Here is a 17577-nt window from a genome sequence, read left to right as displayed (position 1 = left end):
AGGGGAGGGATTCTTTCAGGGTTATTTTATTCTGATGTAACATTCTCACAAGGTAGACGAAAAGTGCTATCCCTCCTCATAATCACTGTAATTCCCCTCAGCCCTCATATTTTAAATCAAATTATAGGCTGCTTCTCATCAGATAGCACCGGGTACCAGCAGATACGCCAGTATTATGAGGATATCATCAGCCGAGGGCTTTTAAAACTCATGTCTAAATCCTGTATTTGGAAATGGATATGCATCTATTTTTCCAAGAGACAATATTCCTTTCATAACCTCTAAAATGAGCAAAATATCACTGGCTCTGTGCGCTTCATAGATATTATTAAGGAAATCAAATATATCCTGTCTGAGAGAGCTCAAATAAAAAAGACTAGGTCTCATTGTTATTTCCACATTAAAATCTTATCATTTATTGAGTACCCATATAAGCCATACTTTATGTAAAACTTTTAAATGCCCAAAGGAAGAGACAATATTGTCAATGATTAAATTATAGTTGCTAACTACTGAAATATAATATACAAAAGAATATCACCCCCTCTTTTGTAAGAAAGGCTCCAAGGTTGGCAAATATGAATTCAAATGGATCTCCTTTTTTGTTATAATTTTTCAGGTTTTGAAATTATAATATAGTTACATCATTTCCCTTTCCTCTCTTCCACCCTTCCCATGAATCCCCTTTTCTCACTTTCAAATTCAAATACACACATACACACACATTAACACACATTTATGTATGTTCCTAAATATATAAATCCAACCTGCTCAGTGTGTGTGTGTGTGTGTGTGTGTGTGTATATCTTATATGTATTTGGTTTCAGGGCTGAGCATTTGCTGTAGGATAACCAGTCGGTATGCCCTTCCTTGGGGAAGACTATTTCTCTCACTCATGCCTAGTATGTCTTAGTGGTCCAAAGAGATATTATTTAATTCTTTAAAAGAGATAAGAATGGGGTGGTACAGGCCATAGGAAAGGAACTAGAAAGAAGAACATTTTTCAGAAAAAAAGGGGATGGCACACTGAGAATCTATCTTTGACAAGAATTTGAGTGTTTGATAGGTTTGGTGGATGTGGGGATTAATAGTAAGATTTTCTATAAGTAAGATAGACAAGGTTAACATTCCAAAGATCCAGACAAAGAGATTTAGATCTTATCTCAAAGGCTAACAGGAGTTACGCTAAGATTTCAAACAAGGAGACAATGTGATTGACATCTGGCACGAGAAATAAATGGAGGATAGTGGAAGTGGGAATTGCCGGTCATGCCAGGCTACTGCAAATGCCTGAATGTTGTAAGTGTTTCACCGAGGGAAATATCAAAGGGAAGGTGTGGTACTTCAGAGGTCAAGTTGGAAGATCTCAGTGGTCTCTGACATCCAACATTATGGGAGAAAAAGGGCCAAGAAAAACCAGTGGCTTAGGACAAAGGGATAAACGGTGACACCATACACTGAGATACATCAATAACTGCACATGATTACACAGCTATCAGAGAAAACCTTGAGTCTCAGGTAAGCTCTCACATAGCTCACATGGTAGAGGACACTCTTGGAAAATGTATATGTATGGAGTCACACAAACTTCGTCAATGAGCTTTTAAAAAAAATACAACACAAAATATCATCTCTTTGGGAAAAATTAGCATTCCTATTTTTAAATGCAGAAAAATAACGATGGCATTTTTTGAAATATAATACAGTACTACTTGCTATAATCCCTTAGCAATATTGCTGATATGAGGTGAAATGATAGCATTTAAGTTATAGATGCACAGATTACATATTTTCAAATGTGAATTTGGCTAATTGGCTGTGAGACAGACTTGGTTTTTTCAATGTTAGACTCGAGACATTTGAATAATTTAAAAAGAATTAATATTTTCAGATAATTAATTCATGCAGTGTTTAAGGATATTTCTCCAGATACTTCTTTAAACACACATTAAGCTAATGACCAACCTATCACTCTGTGTGGGGTGTGGGGCGTGGGGTGTGGGGCGGGCTGAAGTGTAAGAATCACTTCACAAAGGCAAGTGAAAAGAGTATTTTCCGAAGTCACTTTTCCCCAACATCTGAATACTGCAGTTTCAAGAGCATGGTAGGGTAATTCCACGGTAATTTTACATTTTTAGTTTAAGGCTATTGCTTAGAAGATGAGGACATTGGTTAATAAAAAGAGGCCCACCCACAAAGCCAGACATGGTGATGTATGCCTGTAATCCCAGCAGGTGGGGCCTGGGGGACGATCAGGAATTCAAGCCAGTTTCAGATACTTAGTGAGTTCAAAGACAACCCTGACTGCCTAAGACCTGGTGTTCTAATGAAACAAAACAGAGCAAAATAGATGGCCATAATGTATAAATGTGAATTAGTTGTCAAGAGACATGGAGGGTGTAAATTGCACTCTGCTTCTGCCAATGAACTGGATGAGCAATTAAAACATTCAGGACACAATTCTGCAGGAATGTGATGGGTGGTATTCAGGCAGGTTAGCTGTTCCCTTTGTTTGTGGACAACGGTTCTTTTCCCCCAATACTGCCATGGAGTGAGCAACTGAAGTCAACTTGAAAAAGTAAGACTGTACAAACATTCCATTTTGGAAGACAAATTCCTTTCTTTACACATACTCTTTTGAAAATTTATCTCCACCCCCCAGGTTTTGCCTCCTCTGTCCACCAATTCCTTGAGAGATAGAAGGTTCAAGTTTCCAGAGCCAAATTATAAGATGATAGACTCACAATGTGTTTCTAACACATTAACGTCTCGGAACATGCTGTCAGAAAAGGTATTTTAAAATGCTAAAAAGACAATCTTTCAGTGGAAAAAAAAAAAACAAGGAGAAAATGTTTAAATCTATTTTCTTTCTAGACATCTATTACTATTTTGAAAACAAAAAGAAATAGAAAAACATGTCCTTTTCTTATATTGTTAATATTTAGTGTTTTAATTAAATTTTAAATGTGTCAACATTATACAGGTTATAAAACATTGAAAGAATAAAAATATAAAAATAAGTTTTTTTTATAAATCCCCAAACTTGAATTTATTGAAACACAGTGTAAATTACATCTCTTTTTTTGTTGTTCTTGTTTTCTTGAGATTATAATTTTTTACTAAAATATTTTTAATACAATTTTTTCTCATTTTACATAACTACTCTCGTTCCCACTCTTTCTTTTCCTCTCATCCCACCCTTTCCCCCACCCACGCTCCATCCACTCCTCAGAAAGGGTGAGGCTTTCCATGGGAAGTCAACAAAATCTAACACTTCACTTCCCGACAAGACCAACCCCCCTTCCCACCAATATCTAGGCTAAACAAGTATTCCTTCAAAGATAATTTGCCCCCAAAAGCCAGTTCAAACACCAGGGATAAATCCTGACCCCATGGCCAATGTCCCCACAGATTGTTTTTTTAATGAGAAACTCAAGATTTGCACCACAAACTTAGATTATATTTACACAGCTCATTGAAGAAAATTGCTGCAGTAAAAGTCTTTGATGAAATCAATTTTTTTTTAAAAAATGGAGAATAGCTCTCTTAATCCAGAAGAGTAAATTTTTGATTAATATTTTATTAGTGGAGCTATAGTTCTAACCAGGGCCTTGAATATGCTATGCCAGTGCCCAGCCACTGAGTCACAACTGTCTTCACGTTGATCTTAAGAGTACTGTACTATGACAATGTACAACTTCCTTTCCTACATTAGAGGTCCATGCACTTAAAAAGCTAATGCCACGTCAAGGTTACAGCACACTTAGATTTATATTCATTGTAATGTTTTTTTCAGCTGTTTTTCTCTAACTTTCCTAACTCAAATATCACTTTTATGATATTTACATCTCTGTCATCTAGAATGTTTTTATAGAATCAAAAGTCACCTATGATGTTTGAGTATCCAATACTTATTCTTTAATAAGAATTTCCAGCTATTGTAAAGTTTTAAATACACTTTTCTAATAAGGAAACTATTTTGTTATATAAAGAAAAATAAAAGGAAGAGCTGATATCAGTTAAGCTAAACAGCTACAGTAATTTGAACGGTTATTATTGGAAATAATAAATTTGATATATACAACTTAAAGGTATCTTAATATTTGTTGGTATTTCACTTAGTTCTCTTGATAAGACCTATTTTATTATCTTTGAAATTTTCACTCTTCCAGATCCATCCTGTATTGATATTAATAAACAAATTTACCTGGTTAGATACATCTTAATACAAAATGCATAAGATACAGTCACATTTTCCATAAAACCAAAGAAATTGACCATCATTGTGTGAGGTCTATATCCTTCCTGGTGATATCAATTTTTTCATTAAAAATAAATGCCTCTTCCCCATTGTCTCACATATTATAATTAATGCTCAGAATTGAAGCCAAGATAATAACATCTGGCCACGCTGCTGTACATGCTAGAAATAGCTTTCCAGAGACATAACTTTCTTAATAATCCATAGGTCATCATTTTTCCCAGCATTCATAAAGAGGTTTTTTTTCATACATTAATTTTCACAGACAATTTAAATTCCTATTCAGATCATGGTGTGTGTGTGTGTGTGTGTGTGTCCAAACATAACTTGTACCCTTTTTGGTACCCTATAAGGTAAGTAAAAGTAGTCGCAGTGTTTTTATTATTTTTAAGGTCTCTAGACATTAATTCATAAATTCATGTTTATTATTATATATTATACAAAATCAACTAATTAACTAATTCAAAGTTTGTCTTGTGATAACTGATACCAGCTTAATTGGACAGGACAAGTTGAGAATAAAGATTAAAAGCCCATATTGCTTCCAGATACTTACGCTGTCACTTTTAGGATGATTTAAATATTTCTCTTTTGTTTATTGGGCTTATACTTTGTAGTATAAGTTGACATAAATTTCATGGATGGTTTCACATATTCTTGATGCTGTCAACTTAAGCCAGGAACTACACACATTTATTTCAGGAAGGCCTTAGCTGAACTGCATTTCAGTCTCAATTTTGGCCCTTCTACTCTGTGTGATGTTGAACAAATTACTTACATCCTCTGGGGCTCAGTGTTCTTGTCTATAAAATGGAGATAATATGGTTCAACTGAACCTTGTTGGAAGAGCCAACTAAGGCAATTGACATGAAAGTTCCCTAATTATTTTAAACCACAGCTACCATTTTTTCTAAAGAATGATAACAATATCCATGTCCTTTTGGAAGCATATTAATTTGCAAATGAATTTTATTCAAGAAAAGATTACAATCAGTGTGTGAACATGTGGGAAATACGCAGCAAGTGATATAAAGAATTTAAAGTCATGAATCCTAAATAGTATAGCATTAATATATCAGATGAGCCACAATTGAGACAGCATGTAAATATTACACATCTTAGTTTTTCTCTGAACCATTCAATTAAGTAATTTCAGATAGAACAATTAATCAATGTGTAGAGCATAACAAAAAATAAACTCAAACCAATGATACTATGCTTCCATTCCAATTAGCTTATTTTGCTCAGTTCCATTCCCCCAAAACAAATCTATTTTATTAAAAATGTAGTCAATTAAAATATTCCACAAATGCAATCAACCCACATATTAAGCTAGAATACTTATTTTGTTTCATATTTATTAAGGACTCATGACCACATTTTTCTATGAATAGGTGGAATGTGCAGAATAATTTCCTCGTCCCTATTCTGATATTATGGGCCTCTACGGTCTGATGCTCAGTCACTGGGGAGGATGACCTGCTCTTTACACAAAGAGTGAAACTACATTGTGATGGAGCAATGTGCACCACAGACAATGAAACTTGTGTATTGATTTATTAATGTTTGCAATTAGCATCAGTCATCAAACTTCACAATGGTCTGAATTGAGATTAGCTGCAGCTCTCCGTTTTCACATTTAACAGACACAGTACCATCAACAGGGAAAGCAAGGAAGCCAGGGAAGAAAAGAGCAAAGTGATACATACATTCCGGCTGAAAGAATGGCCATGCGTGAAGGATAGGATACTGATTGGCTAGATGTTCTTGTTTCGTAGGGAATACAGCACATGGGGAGACATATTTACACATGCACATCCTCATGTAAACATACAGTTGAAACCATTATTATTTTCTGATTAATGCCACCTCTTGTCAGTCAGAGCTAGACAAATGATCTCAGCCCCAGGTTTTCCTGTTTACACAGCCTGCTCTGATGCACAATTGTCCATTGTCCAGTGTGGGGGCTGGCTAGGGAGGCATCAGTGCCTGCCCCTATCTGAGGCTAGATGACAGTCCCCCTTTGCCAATGAGCATGGGAAAGATCAGCTACTCCTAACACCCTTGTGTGACTTTGTGTGCATGTATGTAAAATCCCCCACCCCGTGTGTGTGTGTGTGTGTGTGTGTGTGTGTGTATGGGGAGGGACCCATGCCCTTACCACCAAATAGGGCCAAAATCCACCTCCACACTTGAGTTAAGAATGAGGTGATTGCTCAGCCGCTGTAATTGTCCTTTACACTACTCATTTCCATGGCAGCTATTAAAACTCCAAGCTGACATGTGGCTTCCCTGCCCTGTCTCCCAGAGCACGTTATGTTAAGGGGAAATCACTATAATCAAATCTCCATGCCTTGCTTGCTGCTAAAACGAGATGGCTTCTTAGCAGGGTGGCTCAGGGACCACCACTACCACCCCACTCTGAGTGTACACACGCGCACACACACCGACGCAGTCTGACTCCCACAGCATCCTCACTTCCATCCCTCCTCTTTCTCTCTCATAAGGATTGCTGAACATTTTGCTCCAAACTCTCCAAGTCACCCACGTGTTTGTTCTCCCCTTTGCTGTTCAATTTACTTCTGAACTTGACAAGAGTTGTTCGCAAGCCCTGTGCTGCAATTCCTGCGACCAACTGGTCTCCTCCACACCCTGTGCCCTCTCGGGTTAGATCTGCCTGGCAGAGCCCTCCTTTCGGAGTGCGTTGGACAGATTTATGGATGGTTTCCAGGCTTGGACTGCAGCCTCCCCCACCCCCAGCTTTCGCGCCTTCACCCTCCCTCCACTAGATACAAACTGAATTAGGTTTAATCTTACTGCTGGGGTGGGATGGAAACGAGTGGGGAGAGGGAGGCGCTTGGCACAAATAAACCAGTGAAACACCACACACACACACACACACACACACACACACACACGCACGCACACACACACACACCAGTTAACAATTATGCTGTACTTTCGTATCTATTTCACACCTGAATTGTATCTTCCAGGGCAAGGACAGACACGCCCCTGCTCACCCTCCCTGAGTTTCTTGTATTTGACCCTGGATTCCAAGATTCGTGTTGAGCAACTAACAGGGAGAATTGGAGAAGAGGGGAGGTGACCCTTTGCCAGAGTGGGGGAGGGGGCGCTCTCGACTCACCGTCTGAGTCCCTGGAACGATGAGGGCCAGGACATCCTGGATTTCTTCAGGCCGGGCCGGTGACCCGTCTCCACCGCGTAGGAGGTGCGGTCCATGGCGCGGCAGTACAGGTAGCGCTCGGTGTCCGAGTAGCCGCGGTGCCGGACGCGGCTGGCCCCGCTCGAGGCGTAGCGACCACGGGTAGCTCCGGGCGGCGGCGGGGGTGGCGGCAGTGGGGGCGGTGGCGGTGGCTGCAGCTGGGGTTGGGGCGAGGGTGGTGGCGGCGGGGGCAGGTGGTGATGGGGGTGCAAGAGGCGGAACTGGGGCTGCCGGAGCGGGTACTGGTGGTGCTGCTCGTGCCTCCAGAGATGCTTAGGGGCTTTGAGTGCAGCCCCTCCGGTGCCGTCGCTGCCCTCGCCGCTGCCCGCCCGGGCCGGCACATTGCTGCCCTCTGCCTCCATCCTGACCGGCTCCGTGCACCGCTGCCCCGCCGGGTCCACCGAGCTAGCCCGAGCGCCTTCGGGCTACTGCTGCCGCCGCTTCCCGAGACAGAGACTGGGCTCAGCTTCCGACTTGTAGCGGCCAGAGGCTCCAGGCCACCGAGAGGGGGCTCTGCTAGCGGGTGCGATTACGGAATGGCTCAGGGATCCTTACTAGGTGGACAAGGCAGGGACGCGCGGTGGTTGCTCCCAAGTAACCAAGACTCGGATGCACGGCTTCTCTGATGGTCGGTTTCTTCTTCCTCCCCCTCTTCTCTTCGTTTCTCGGGGCACAGCCGAGGAGATTAGGAAATGTTGGCAGCTAGAAGCTGTCTCGCAGCAGTAGCCTGCTCTTGAGTCCGGGCACCTGAAACTGGAGCTCAGAGCTGCTGAAAAGTTGGACAGCTCCCGGCTGGCCAGCTGGTGCTCTGACTTTCTCCAAAACCACTCCAGCCAGTCAGGAGTCAGGCCAGCACTCTAGCTCCTTCCCCTCCCTGTGCCCGCGCCTCCCTCCCTTCCTGCTCCCCGCTGCCCCGAGGTTTGCTCCTCGCTGCTTGACTAGGTCCTCTCCTCTCACAGAAATGCATTTGATGATTCCTGGCTGGTTCTCAGAGCTTGTTGAAAATGAGTCGCAGGAAGCGGGCTTCCAAAGAAAAGGGATGCAACCTGTCAAAGTTGCAAGGAATACTGTGTCTGTGTGTGGCAAAGATTTGAATCTGCATAGAGATCTAATATGTAAGGTCAATTTAGTCTGTCTCTGAGACACAGGATTAAATATTCTGTGAATCGTTCCTACAGCAGGAAGAATGTTCACACTATTTCCTTCTGGAGATGTTCCAGCTAGTGTTTTGGTCCTGGAGAGGAGAGCTAACTGAAAATAAAAATGAACGGTCTTTTGCTTAGAGAGCTACAGCTGAGTTCTCTGGACACGCTTAAGCTTGGGGTATCTTTTCCATTACATACGGCTGGTTATCTTCAGCAGTTGCTACCTTCGGAGCCTGGCTGCAATTTGCTTTTTTTTTGCCACATTTGACGGAACACAGCTCTATTACCAAAGCATTTTTAAAACACAGTGTGCCATCAATCCAGCAGAAATAGTCACACTTGATGCTACAGTCTGGATTCAACTTTAATCTCCTAGAATTAATGTTTTCTTGCAGGATCAAATATTTTTAAAACATTAAGATATTTCAGAGCACTATGAGGGCGTTCCATGCACTTCTTTGATACTGTCACAGTCCTTAAGGATCATATATGCCATCTCCTCACGATTAATTCTATGATTTGTCACTGTGGAAGTCAACACAGTACACCATCCGCTATTTGTCAGATATTTTGAACTCACAATAAGTCATTGGCAGCTTAATCATTCTGTTCTCTGCAGAATGTCATAACATGAATGAATATGTACAAGAGTACTTAAAATCAGGAGCCCTCAGAGTGTTGAAAATCCAATCATCTCTCCACAGTGAACGTTCAGTATAGATGCCGGGAGGAAAGTAGCAATAGTGAAAATAAATGCTCTTTGCTCCTCAGAGCAGTCCATGAAATAGACAAACGTCTTCTTGTGTAAAAATACACAAACATCTTCTTCTGTCACTGGCAACAGTTTAATCCTATACCCAAGACCCCAGAGCAGCTGCGATGGCTAGTCCTGATAGGACATGTCCCTTGTCTTCAGCCTACTAGCCTGGGTATTCTGTTCACATGGGAGTCATGTACAAGCCCTGAGAAAGGAAGTCCAGAGAGAAAGGAGGCAAAGGTCTCTGATGTGTCCTTTCCTATATGGAGGACTGAAACTGGCCGTGCCTAAAACACCCTCCCTTGGAAGACACAAGTGTGACAGTGATGGCAACATTTTCTATCTCCTAGTGGGGACTGAACCATATCTTCTCAAATGTGAGAAGAAAGAAAATAATAAAGTATTCTGAAGCATAATCTGATTTGTATTCCCTTGTAATTCTTAGCCATATTAACATCTGGAACTATTTCAAAGAAAAGCGCATTCCAACTTTCATCTGAAGCGCTTCCCACCCATTTTAAACCTCAAGCTGTAGCGCTATAACTCAACCTAAAACTCCTAACTTCTCAGAACTGCAAATGGTCAAGTAATTTAGGATCCTTTTCTCCAGATTAAACAGAACAACTCAAGCCTGGCCCACTTCTCATCGTCCGTTTCCTACTTCCTGGTGATTCAGGAATATTTTCTTTTATTTATACTTGTCATTATGTTTTACAAAACTTTACATTGTTCACAGCGTTCAATTACAAGTCTGGAGCTCTTTTAAGTTCATAGAGACCCTTTGACATGCTGCCTACTTTTGTAATTTTCAGGTTTCCCCAATTGCTAAAGATTATTGATTTTAAAGGGTTGTTGAATAGAATAGAGATTGCGGGCAGGCTCCTGACTCACCTGTTCCTACTAATGTGGCCTTACCTGGATCATCTGCCTGCCTCTTGGGTACAGAATGATACCCTCCCTAACCCACAGAATCTTGTGATTATTTCTAATGAAAATATACTCGCAACAATGATTTTTAATAAGATAAATGCGTAATACAAGCTGGCAATTTTAATGGTTTTTGACAGATATGGAAGCATTCTAAGTATCATTTTCATCAGTAGTTAGCAACCTGACCTGTACCTAGGGAACACCAGCTGTGAGGGTTTTAAAGGCTGGGTGTTGGTTCTTAGACCAGTCTTTAGTAACTTTAACTTGTCAGAATAAACTGGAGAACTTATTTAGAATATATAGCCACAGATTTCTTGAAGCCGGACAAGACTTGGTGCTTTATGATTTTGCTAAGTTTGCAAGGAATATGTGATTGAGAATCAAGTTTGTGAAGCAATACTCTTGCTTGACAAATTAAATCAATACCTTAGTGGGGAGAACTCAATATTCTGTCAAAAGGATACTCTTCAGAGAGCTTTGTTTATTGGTAACTACACATTCACCCAAATTCATCATTGTACGATTATATAAATATAGTCAGTGCTTCTAGTTAACCTGTCACAAGTCTCAAACACTTGCAGTCAAAAGCATCTTAACTTTCAGATCTCAAAGAAAAATTTATTTTATTGATTATTTTGTTTGCTTCCATGTTAGAGAAAATCACAGACTGTTCAAGGTCTTGAATCCCCTCTTTTCCATTTCAAACCTCTATTCATTAATATGGGGAGTCTCCAACTGGCTGAAGCAACAAAAATGTAAGAAGCTCAGATGACTCACTGGTTTTCTCTGATATTTTTTTGTCATTTTTTGTCATAAGTTTCTTACCCCTCTCAATTGGTCATAGATCTTAAAATTTTACAGGATACAAACTGGGACAATCTTTATGAATTGGTTAACATGGAGCGTTCTTGAATATTATCATTATTTACCATAATCTACATCTTAATAAAAATAGAAACTCAGGTAAACAAATAGTGTCCTCTTCCTGAACAAACTGAACTAAGTGGTAGGCTGGTGCCATGGCCATGAATTTGATAGAGATTATATATTACCCCCTCTAGTGCCAACACATTTCAAGTTTTACCTAATGACAAAATCAATCACTCAATGTGCTGCTATTAGCAAGGGAGAACATTCTTGTCAATAATTCTGGGTAGCAGAAAGATGTTAATTCACAGCTCACAGAAAACCAGCATCTGTTCTTTTAGTCCATAGTTCAGAATTAAAGAGTATGTCACAACATCTAAGGGCCAATGTCTATCTTGGTGAAAAGAGAAAGACTCAAACAAGACTATGATCTTGCATATGTCCTACACCCCTGTGCTGTTGCATTTGTTGAAGGGCATCAGTTTGGTGTCAGTTCATTTGAAGTTAGAAATTTATTGCATTGGAGGTTGTGTTACACAAGGCCAAACTATTGTCTAGTTGTTAGAAATATTCAGAGATTTCACAAATAGCCTCAGATTTCATCTAGCTCCTTGCTATTGAGTGGAATCAGGCATCAGACATTTCTTTGAGATATAGAAAGGGTTTTTAAGACTATGAAATATCCAGACATATATTAGAATAAATAATATTAAAATTTCTATTCCATTTAGTTCAACTAATGTTGAGCTAAAACCTTTGCCTTAAGTATATTTTTTTTGGTTACCATGGCAATAAATTCCTGCCAGTATGGCAATATCAAACTGTTTGGTGGCTCAGTATCACTAGAAACCAGTATTTTAACACCATAATGACATTTGTTACCAGAGAAAATATTGTATAAGTGCCAATTCCCATGAATACTTTAGTGCTCAATTACTGAAGACACACAAAGAGATAATGTTCTCAGGAGTTTTGTATCTTATAGGGGAAATAATAAACCTCTAAATTTAATTTATGGGATACTAGGAGGAATATGGTAGTCAGCTTCTGTTGCTGTAACAAAAGACCTGAGAATATAACTTTAGAAACTAAAAATTAGTTTCAGTACTTTCAATTCATGGTGGCTTGGTTCTGCTGTTGCTGAGTTTGTGGTCAGGTAGACCCTTATAGGAAGTATATGGCAGAACAGAGCTACCTACTTCAGGGCCTCTGAAAAGCAGAGGTTGAAGCAATGGCACAGGGATAAGGCATACCTTTCGAACACACTTCTCCAATGGCTCGTTTCCTTGAATCAGGACCTATATTCTAGTTTTGAGAATAGCTCAGTGATGCTTTCAAGTTAGGAATCCCTCAATGGCTTAATCACTTGATTAGGGCAGATTCATGGTCGAATCCCCTCCCCCACCAAAAATACCCTCATATCTCAATGTTGTTTTTGTGACCAAGCTTTCAACTCTAAACCACGAGGAAGAATATTCTATTATCAAGGCATCGTGAGTTTTCACAAAGAGTAAATGGCTTCTAAATTGATGCTAAGACAACAAGCATTTGTTGAAATGAAATTAGACTGTTCTCATGGTGTATAAGCTCACATGTGATTGTACGTGTATACCATATATAGCGAATGACATAAACAAATACACAATAGAAATACAGGTTCCTTGGATATCCAGAAAATGGAAGAAATTACATAGGTCTGTGGGGAGTTCAGGTGGGCAAGTTTGCAGACACCAAGTGAAGAATCACTTCATGTTGTGTCTCTTCAAGGCAATGTGATACCTGTGCTACCTTGTCAATAGTAGCCCCTCTTGGCAAGTTGGATTTAAGGTCTGTAGTTATGATATGAAGTGTCTGAGTGTAGAGGTAAATCACGGACATTAGAATAGGAAGGAAAACAATACTGTATTGTCCGTGAGAAGATGGTGGAAGGGGAGAGGATGTTAAGAAAGAGGTGAAATGAATAGACCCAAACTACACAGAAGCCAGCATTTCCTTTGGGACACCAGATAAAGAAAAAGGCTAGAAGTAAGTGCGTTACATTCACTGAACATTTAAATTTTGGCACTTTATCAAATACTTTCATACACTATTTTGTTTAATTCTAACAATATTATTTTCTTCACATTTTAATGTTTGGATGTCAGCATGTCTTTCAGCAGGTATGAAAAGAACTAAGCTAGCCTCTGTGGATATTTGGTGTAGCCAGTATGACCCTGAATCTACATGAAAAACACCTGTTCATTTAATTGAATGCTTGTTCACTCATTGGGGTGATGTTTGTTGAATGCTTAGTATGTGCCAAACATGCTCTAGGGATGGAGAAGACAGATACGCAGAGGAAATTCCTACCTTTTCATTTTTCCATTGGGAACAAGTAAACACTCAAACTTGTATGTAAATATGTCAAATGATTTAAGAAACTGGAGCCTGATGTTTGAGTGTCTTATTTTCTATAGGCTGGCCAAGGAGGAGGGCTATTATGTTAGGGCATCATCAACAGTAGGAACCTGAAGGATGTTAGGAGTAAGTCAACCTTACAGGCTGTGGGCAAACAAGTGCAAAGAAACTGATAAGCTTGTTATGGATGGAATATAATCAAGTCACCAATGGCCTAGGATGAAGTGAGGTGGAGGCTGTTTAGAAATTAGAATATATCAAAGGAGATCCATTTGGATCATAATAAAGACTTTGGATTTGGTAATCATATTTCTATACACATTGTTACATTTTTTTGATTTTTATTGAGCTCTTCAATTTTTCTCTTCTCCCCTCCCTGCCTTTTCCCTCCCCTTTAACCCTCTCCCAAGGTCCCCATGCTCCCAATTTACTCAGGAGATCTTGTCTTTTCCTACTTCCCGTGTAGATTAGATCTATGTATGTCTCTCTTAGTGTCCTCATTATTGTCTAAGTTCTCTGGAATTGTGATTTGTAGGCTGGTTTTCTTTGCTTTATGTTTAAAAACCACCTATGAGTGAGTACATGTGATAATTGTCTTTCTGTGTCTGGGTTACTGCACTCAAAATGATGTTTTCTAGCTCCAGCCATTTGCCTGCAAAATTCAAGATGTTATTTTTTTCACATTGTTACATTTTAAAGTTAGAATTATAATACTTAAAATGTCTAGAAAATATTACACTATATTCATTAGAAAAAAATCTTACTTTCTACATAACAAGGGAGAAAAGGATATCTGGGATATATATATATTTACCATAAGTGGAGAAAATAGTTTTTTGCACTGGGAAAGGATTATGCTTTGCTGAGAAAACTCGTATAAAGGCTTCTGTATAAGGCAGCAAGGCACATGTATTTGAAGTTGTATATAATTTTCTTGCTCAAATGACTCCAGCATGATGGACAGGTATACAGCTGGCATACTCTTAAAATGAGAAGATGGTTTCAAATCCCTCAGAAGATGTCACAGAAGATTTAAAGTGTTTTTTGACAATTGAAGAATAATTACTCAGGTGCTAAATGTCCATCTGTCGAATGTTCCTAATCGCTGACTTCTTGAGAAGGATGTTTAACTTCTGGTGCTCAACAATTAAACATGTGAGAAGAATCGGTATACCTTGAAATGTCATTCTTTGTCTCAAAGGTGTATAAAGAGATGGTGTGAAAGAAGTTGCTGCTATGAAACCAGGACCAACCACAAGGGTCGAAGAACTAGATACTTAGTCATTTTAACCAGATGTGAAAATATACTTAAAATGATCTTTCTAAATTTCAAAAGCCTCTATGAAAAAGGAGTCCTTGCTGAAATTACTTTTCCAGAATTGAAGTGTTGCAGCCATAACTACAGTTTACATAGGTGGGAACGTCAGGCCAAATTGTGGTTACTTATTTGTTGTCAGATGACTTGTAGTGTCACTTGAGACCTGCCAAACTGGGCTCATACCCAGTGATCTTTCAAGGATGAGAAAGAGGAATAAATTGAACATAGACCTTTGAAAAGCAAAATGGCCATGGATGGGTTACTCAGTGCTGACAGTGGATGGCCAGTGTAGTGTTTCAGCTAATATTGTTGTGCTCTAAATCTATATGAAACCAGCCATCCACTGATGGTATTAACAGTGTATTATGATATCCACATACTGGGGAGTGTATTTTCTACATGGTGACAAACAAACATTGAGAGACTGGTAGTCTAAACTGTTTTAATGTGTTGAACTTGCCTTCACCAAAATTGATCAAGAAAGTGAGAAACCAGGACATGATATCACACATTGCATGTAGTTTGCAAAGGACTATTCCAAAATGACTATTCCTATAAGTTATTGAAAACTGAAAAACAATGAAATCCTTTTGGATATGGCAATTAAGCGGAAGAAAACTGATCTAGATTATTAGTAATCACACAGGAAGCAGAGGCTACAGTAACTGGGGATTTTTATTTCCATACTTCAGAAAAAGAGCTAGAAAATACTAGATATATATTTAGTAAAATAAAAAGAACCCTGGGGATTCTTATGCATGGGTAGTAGCAAACACATTGCTGCTATCTTCAAAATATAAGCATTCACGTTCAAGTTGATTCACAATTCTACTCCATGGCTCATGACACAGAAAATGTCTTACATGCAAGCTTATCTATGGAGATAAATGCCATCAGTGCCGTGACAGAACATGGGAAACAAACTAATGTGGAAGCAACAAAAATATTAACACAATTTAATTCCAGGACTTCAGAGGCAAAGGTGGCAGATCTCTGTGAGTTTAAGACCAGTCTAATCCACATAGTGAGTAACAAGACAACCAGGACTACATAGGAATATCCTATATTACAAAGAAGGAGAAGGGGGAGGAGGAGGAAGAGAGAAGAAGGGGGAGGAGGAGGAGGAGGACAACAACAACAACAATATAGTAGAGGGAGTACTGGTAGCAAGAAAAGAACTCAATCCTGCATTTTGGCGCAATATTTCATTTCTTAAACTAAAATAGAGGGCTAGTAGTTCTGAAGCAAAAACTGAAGTTAGGTATTACAAAGATATTTCCAGACTAAGTAGATGTGACAGGTGTATGGATCATACTCAAACAACAGTGTTTTAGAGCATACATGTGTTTATGATTTTTTGTAGAAGTATTTAAGAATTGAAAGGTCGGTTATTCAGTTCACTAAACCTCAAATGGCTACTAGAGACTAGGGAAGGAAAAAGGAGCTTGCAGGTAGAGACAATGAATAACATTGCAGCTCTTGAATTATGAACTTCGCGTCTTTACCTTTTAGATACATTTGCATATACTAGATATTGAATAATAAAAACAGCGGTGCCCACCAGAAACCCCAAGAATCAGAAATCTTTTATCATCACTGACATCCACATAGAACAGACAAAAGTGAGGGCAGTAGGAAGAAGTACCATGCTTGGTGAAGTTTAATACTCCATCTCTAGGAGAAAAAGCTACAGGCCATTTATACACACTCCGTTTTTGTCACTTTGCCAAATTAAACCACTGGGCAAACTTTCCAGACTGTTGTAGCATAAAAAATTGTGAGAAATCCAAGTAGAACTCCAAGACAAAAATAATCGTGCTGTTTAAAATAGAATCAGTCTGAAGTAGAGGTATGGCTCAGCAGTCAGAAGCACTGGCTGTTCTTCCAAAGGACCTGGGTTCAATTCCCAGTGCCTACAAAGTGGCTCACAGTTGTTTGTCACACTGTCTTAGGGGCCTGATGTGCATGTATGTGATGTGCAGACAAACATTCAGACACATAAAATAAATAGTAAACAAATGAATAGATCAATAAGGTAAAAAAAAGTAGGATCTGTACCCCTTTCCAAGCTTAGTTTAAAAGAACACTGAGTTAAGATAAAAATATTTTGGGAAAATTTGTAGTATTCAAACATAAGAACCTTTTCCATTCATCTCCTGTGATTCTTCTGATCCCAGAATGCATGAAGCCTTCAATATCCTATGTCCTCTGGATATCCAGACATAGCCATCACAGGATCAGGCAGTTATTTGATGGCCAGACCCCAGAGATTGCAGAGAAGGGAGGAACAAGAACGAAGGTGGAGGGTCCACTTAATTCCTAAGTGCTCTAGGAGGAAGAAACAAAAGGCAGGGCAGGTTCCTAAAGTGTGAGGATAACTAGTGATTACTGAATCTCAGCAAAGCAGATATCGTTCTCCCTGATTTTCAAGATTAACTCAGTAAAGACAGAGAAACACTGGGAAGACCCCATCATATCCCAGGTATACAGTGGGCATGAGCAAAGCTAGGGCTGTGTCTCAGACTGCCCCTTCCCGAGATCATCTCTTGTGTTGGATCCCTTGTTTTTTTCCTCTGCAGTATCAGCACCTGGTCCTCTATTAACAGGCTTTGAATCCCCAGACAATGAATTATTCCATTTAAAAGAAGGAAATAAATGCCAGAGAGAAATAACTTG

At 39.4% G+C, this 17577-nt stretch overlaps 1 protein-coding gene across 4 annotated transcripts in view; it reads right to left on the bottom strand.

The window, feature by feature from the left end:
• Positions 1-17577, bottom strand: part of Pde4d (phosphodiesterase 4D) — a 1387978-nt gene that overhangs the window by 822020 nt on the left and 548381 nt on the right. The window contains exon 1 of one of the 4 annotated variants that reach the window (XM_087896883.1): positions 7410-7864. The exons of the other annotated variants lie outside the window; for them this stretch is intronic. Coding sequence (XP_087753009.1) covers positions 7410-7849 — 440 coding nt within the window. The 5' untranslated portion in view covers positions 7850-7864. Of the gene's footprint in view, positions 1-7409; positions 7865-17577 lie in introns of those variants that run through there. 4 annotated transcript variants of the gene reach the window in all.

Source organism: Myodes glareolus, chromosome 15 (genome assembly GCF_982192425.1).
Source record: "Myodes glareolus chromosome 15, mMyoGla1.1, whole genome shotgun sequence".
In the NCBI taxonomy this organism is placed as follows: Eukaryota; Metazoa; Chordata; class Mammalia; order Rodentia; family Cricetidae; genus Myodes; species Myodes glareolus.
Note: the sequence above shows the minus strand (reverse complement) of the source record. Positions and strands in the feature narration are given on the sequence as shown.